The sequence below is a fragment of the Pseudochaenichthys georgianus genome, chromosome 23 (assembly GCF_902827115.2).
Source record: "Pseudochaenichthys georgianus chromosome 23, fPseGeo1.2, whole genome shotgun sequence".
Taxonomy (NCBI): domain Eukaryota; kingdom Metazoa; phylum Chordata; class Actinopteri; order Perciformes; family Channichthyidae; genus Pseudochaenichthys; species Pseudochaenichthys georgianus.
Genome location: NC_047525.1, coordinates 22,287,399 through 22,293,420, shown reverse-complemented (window position 1 = coordinate 22,293,420; position 6,022 = coordinate 22,287,399). Strand labels below are relative to the sequence as shown.

Below are 6,022 nucleotides of genomic sequence, written 5' to 3'. Positions count from 1 at the left end.
TTCTCTTCAAAATCTTATTATACATCCATGTTCAAAATGAGGAGATAATGGAAATTGATAAGATACTTTATTGATCCCAAATTGGGCTTTTTTTCTTTCGTTACAGAAGCATAAAAACAAGTCATTGCATAAAGCTAAACATTTAAAAGAGTAGAAAGTACAACATATCACTATCTACAAATATGTAAACTATCTGACAAAAAAAACCACTATTTAGGGCCAATTTACAGCAAACAAATCCGTGTACCATTAAGTGTGCAGGGAAGGGCATAGCCTATAATTGCATATAAGTGTACAGTGTGAAGTTATAAATCAAGTTAACAAAAGAGTAATCTGAGTTTTTTATTGAAATGTAATTCAACTGTACTGTGTCATATTAGATTCACCTGTACTTTAATCTGTTTTATAATTGCTTGAGTGATAGAGATTATCCAATGTTTTAAGTGTTTGTTGATTCTGCCTAAGGACTGCAGATGAAAATCAGAAATGAGCTCAAATCTGGCATAAATCCTCTCTTCCCTTTTCTGAGATTAAAGTATAAAAAATACATTACATACATCATACATGGTCCAAAGTAATATTATACATTGAGTCAGGGAGACTATTATAGTATTTGACACAAACAGAGTTAATAAGGATCATGTTTTATTTATTTTGTATTTAAATGTTTGTGGTAGATTCACTCCAATGCAGTAGGGGGCGCTAATGCTAATGCGGGTTGCCACCCGCCATAAAACCGTGAAAAGAAGAAGAAGAAAGCATTTGTTTCTTTTTGCTAAACATTAGCTTCAGACTTATTCATATATCATTCGGCTTTTTTAAAAACACTATATTTGTTATATTGTTTTAATACGGTGGAGGCTGTTTTGGTAAGTCATTTGTACTCCTCTGCTTGCACTTAATTTAAAATGTGAATCGCGACATGAATGGTGGAGTTACTAAACTAGCTAAGAAGCTGGGTGTTTAGATAGATAGATAGTCACGACTGTATTTTTAAACTGTATGTTTCAGCTACTGTAATATCATATACATACTATAAGTTTATATTTATGTTGCTGTAGTATATTGACCTCTCATATCTAGAACCTTTTATAGTGAGTATTCTTTGTGGTGCATGTCCTTTTTTTAAAACTGTAGATATGTATATCATATACTTGTTTTTTATTGTTTCGTGTTTTATGGTATTATGTTCATCCTTGTTTCCCCCCTTTTAATTATTGTAATGACTGAGCTGCTGTAACTATGTAACTATATGTCTAGCTACCTATCTATCTATCTAAAGATAAACATTACCTTCTCATTAAAAAAAATGTATCAGTAAAACAACTATACTCATAGCAGTATCTTAACATTATAAAACATACAGAATAAATAAGAAAACTCTCCTCTAATATACCAATCTGCTAAATATATAAACATAGTTTACTATATGTTGGACAGTAGCTTGAAATTAAGAGTGATAGATAGATATAGATAGATAGATAGATAGATAGATAGATAGATAGATACAGTAGATAGATAGATAGATAGCAGCATAAAAACACAAGGCAATGTACATAAGAGAAATTAAGACACTAGAAATAAACAGTCCAAAAATATTTCTGAAATAGAAATAAAATAGCATTAAAAATCAACATGAGGAAAATATACATGTGGAAATACAAATGTCCAGTAACAAATAGAATGCAGGATATTATTGTGATAATAATAAATATATCCTGTGAGGTAGTGTAAGTAGGCTGCAGTATGTAAGTGCAGATTGTTCATAGAGAGGTAGAACCTGAACTAACTATGTGATCTTTTCCTCTTCCAGTGTGTTATATGCGTCCAGTATGAGCGGGGGATTGGCACCAAGCAGAAGCACTGTGTATGTGTCAAACCTGCCATTCTCTCTCACCAACAATGACCTGCACAAGGTAAGTTCCTACACCAGTGTTTCTCAAAGTGGGGGGCATGACAGGGGGGGGAACAGGAGGAACAATTATTCATTCGAAAATAATGTGATACAGTACAATTACGTCTCTGTGTTTCATTCAAGCTCGGCTCTGTGTGTGTGTGGAACGAGCCACTTAGAGAGAGAGAGAGAGAGAGAGAGAGAGAGAGAGAGAGAGGAGAGAGAGAGAGAGAGAGAGAGGAGAGAGAGAGAGAGAGGAGAGAGGAGAGAGAAGAGAGCAGAGAGAATAGAAGAGAGAGAGAGAGATATGTTAGCTTCTGGTGCTAGCGAGCTACGCTAACAGATATAAGGAGCTTTTTCAACAACAAGGTGGAGGAGAGTCCTCTCCTGTCAGACTGAGAGGCTCAGTGAACGAAAAAGTAAATCTGTTTACAGTTCTGTTTCATCTGGGTGTTGAGGGATGTATCCATAGATCTCTTCATGTTGCTCTCAAAGTGCACCAGATTGATGCTTGAGCTTGCCCCCGGACCCCCCTAGAGAAGGTCCACACACCACCTATAAAAATAGCAACACTCTGCTTACACCTATATGCCGTGAGCTGATTATCGAGCCTTCATTGTAACTGTATAAACCGGTACATTAATGGGAAACCCTAAATGTTTGAGCACCCTCTATGGACACGTCAAGCTACCCCCCCGTCAAAGCTACCCCACAGCACCCCCAAAAGAAATCTCTGGTGCCGCCACTGAGCCTGCAACCCCGTTTTGAAGAAATGTGCAGTGCAAAACAGGCTCATTGCAGCCACCTGTGATAAGACACACTTTTTTACCAAATATCAGCATTTTCTTTGCAAAGTGGCAAAGTATTATAACTTATTGTTCTAGCAAAGGGATTGCACAATTGTATTATGTATTTATTTTTTTGAGCACACAGACTTATGCAGCATTGTTTTGTTATCACTGTTCTAGCAAAGTGATTTTTATATTTTTTTGAAAGGAATGCTCACGTTCATATCGATGTATTTAATAAATGTTAACTTGGTCCATTACGTGACTATTGTGTCGGGGGGTCGGACTTTTCTTTTCTCCAAAGGCGGGGCCTGACAGAAAAAGTTTGAGAACCACTGTCCTACACAGTGTTAGGAGATAATGTAAGGATGCTTTTGCCTGGCAACAACAGAAATAAGTAAAATACCACCGTGGAATCGAAATGAAAGAAACTTGAATATTGAAACAAATGACTTTGTCTCTTTTCAGCTATTCACCAAATATGGAAAAGTTGTAAAGTAAGTAATGGCTCTGTCTCGTAATTGTTTTTGCATAATTATATTTCTTTTTAGTATGTGTACACCATAACGTATAATGTGTATAATGTACACATAATGTACATAATGTGTACACCAAAACAACAGTTAATAGGCTTTGAATACTCAATTTTAATCTCTGACCTCTTTTAAATTACTTCTTAAAACCCAATTTATAGACTAGTGTAATGTATTTACTCATTTACTTCTCCATCATTTGTCTTCCCTCTTCTATGTTTTCTATTTTTGTTTAAATTTGACCTTAATTTAATCTTGCTTTGGGGCTTGCCTTACTGTGGTGCTTTTCTGTTTTATAACATTCTGGAGATCCCTGCGTTTATTGTCAAAGCACCTAACAATAACTTAATTTAAATATGGCTTTATAAGTTATTATTATTATACGTTTGGTTAAAACCGCCATGTTTACTCCAGGGTTACAATCGTTAAAGATAAAGAGACTCGCCTGAGTAAAAGGGGGTGGCGTTCGTTCTGTTCCTGGATAGAGAATCAGCTCATAACTGTGCAAAAGCAGGAACAAACAAACAGGTCCGTCCGTCATGTTATTATTTTCAATCAGACATGTCTTAGTTGCAGTCAGTGATGTTTTAATGAATTACAGATATCAACTTGATACCCCTATGTTTGTCTCCCAGTGTTTGGCAGAACGTAAAGCGAGGCATTGCCGTAGACAATGGACGAGCAACTGAGTTCATCAAAAGACGAAAACTACACGGACAAGACTAAAATGTTACGAATGTGGGGTCCGTACATATTTAACTATTTTATTTCAATTGCTTGTATTCTTTTCTGAATGTGTAGAAAACTATCTTAGAAGATGTTAAGCGTGTGCCTTTCAATGAAACATGACAGGATCCGGGTCATCTGAGCTACGCATGCCCCAAAACATCCTGGGGGAAAGGGAAGCTCCGAAGAAGAAAGAGAAGAAAAAGAAGAAAGAGGCCAGAAAAACCTGTGCATTGTGTACGTATTTTACTGTTGATGTTGTCAGGTTTTCTCTTTATTTAAGAGTTTTTGTGTTTGTAATTCCTACATATTTTCCATTTAAGTGAGGAAGAAGAAGAAGAAAGTGAAGAAGAGGGAGAGGACCCCACCTTGGACAGTCTGAGCCAAGCCATAGCTTTTCCAGGTAAGTGTGCAGGGATAGAAATCAAAATAGACGTCTTGACTTTAAAGGTCCCACGTCATGGCCATTTCTACTGATCATAATTCCATTGTTGAGGTCAAGGCAAGGCACGGCAAGTTTATTTATATAGCACCTTTCAGCACCAGGCAATTCAAGGTGCTTTACAAAAATGAAAGACGTTCAGACAAAGGCATTTAAAAACAGTAAACATTAAAAGAAAAACAAAAAATGAAAGACATTAAGCAGTCATTCAAAAGAAAAGCTAATAAAATAAACATTAAAAGATAAAAGTTACAGTGCAGTCTAAGATATGAATAGTTCAATAGTTCAAGTCTACTAGAATAGATTTATATATTGTGCAATTTTCCAAACTCACATTGGTTTCTCATACATCTCTGTATAGTATGTGTATTCACGGCTTGTTGGAGCTCCTGCCCCCCCCCTCCCTGTGACCCCACTGTGCTCTGATTGGTCAGCTCGCCCACTCTGTTTCTGATGAATCCACCACCGTTACAGCGGAACATCAGTGGTTATGTGTTACAATGGCGTTTGTTAGCACCCAGAAAATGACCCCAGTAAGGACGAACAGATGAGGATGCTGCGTGGGGTCTGGGTGCCGTGTTGGCGGGACGTTGCGGGGCTCGCTGCTGCAGGACAGTGTGAATGCACCATACACTTGAATGTAATTATTAGCTTTTAGCAGTGTTATATATTCCCTTTTTCCCCATTGTTTGTCCTTTCAGCAAGCCAGTATTGAGGCAGAGGAGACGCGAGAAGAAGCGGGCGCGTTTGTCTAAGAAGAAAGTGCTCACGCTTCAACATCCTCAGACTCCAAGAACCAAGGATCAAAAAGAGCGCGTACTTCAGTGACGAGGAGGAGCTAAGCGACTAATTATAATGATATATAGACAGGGTTTAGACATAAGCCCTATGTTATACATTAAATATCCTTTATTTTTTGTAAGTTGTATTGTATTATATGGGAGATGCATCCATTACCAATACACATCAGATTTTCTTTTTACTTCTTGTACATAAAACTCAAACCATTGTAGTATTTGTTTTTATATGTCAGTCAATAAAACCTGCCTTCTTAATGACAGGCCAAATTCTTTGTTGTTGTTCCGGTGTTAAACAAATAATGAGATACTGATTTCTGAAAAGAGACATTTTTTTACTTTTACCGGTGAATAATTGTGTTCATTCATTTGTATTATGTTTCCTAAAACTGTCCAAATAAGTGTGTCAGGTGTTTATTTTGTATTGCTATGTTTCCTATTGACACACAACCAACAAGGATTAAAATGTAATTAGTCTTTCTGAACTACATAGTGATTTAGACGGTGTGTGTTATGCTAAATATTGTAACAGCTAAAATGCAGCAGTTAAGGTTTCCTTTCTCTAAAATCTAATCTTGGGGACATTATGGAGATCTAGTTGACATGAAAGGTTCAGGATCCCCAGGCTATGGTTTTCTCAGGCCCATTATAAAACCAGCATGCGTTTGGAAATGTGTCCTTTGATTCCCGTTTACGTCAGCACAGAAATCAGGCGTGGTATTCCCCGGTGTTTAATGCGAATGATCTAAACTACTGCGGAAATCCTGCAGTCAGCGAGTCAAATGAGAATATAGAGGGATGAGAGAGGAATCCCTGTACAGTGAAATTATCTAAACGGTTAA

General features: G+C 36.9%; 1 protein-coding gene across 1 annotated transcript; it reads left to right on the top strand.

Moving 5' to 3' along the window:
- Positions 1–706: 706 nt before the first annotated feature.
- zcrb1 (zinc finger CCHC-type and RNA binding motif 1) lies at positions 707–5,581 on the top strand. Its single transcript, XM_071201759.1, is given in 13 exon segments — positions 707–869; positions 1,814–1,916; positions 3,151–3,179; positions 3,630–3,666; positions 3,669–3,751; positions 3,851–3,920; positions 3,922–3,939; positions 3,941–3,958; positions 4,068–4,095; positions 4,098–4,167; positions 4,253–4,350; positions 5,089–5,175; positions 5,178–5,581. Coding segments are annotated over 12 exon segments (678 nt in total). The 5' UTR covers positions 707–869; positions 1,814–1,832; the 3' UTR covers positions 5,234–5,581.
- The last annotated feature ends 441 nt before the right edge of the window (positions 5,582–6,022 follow it).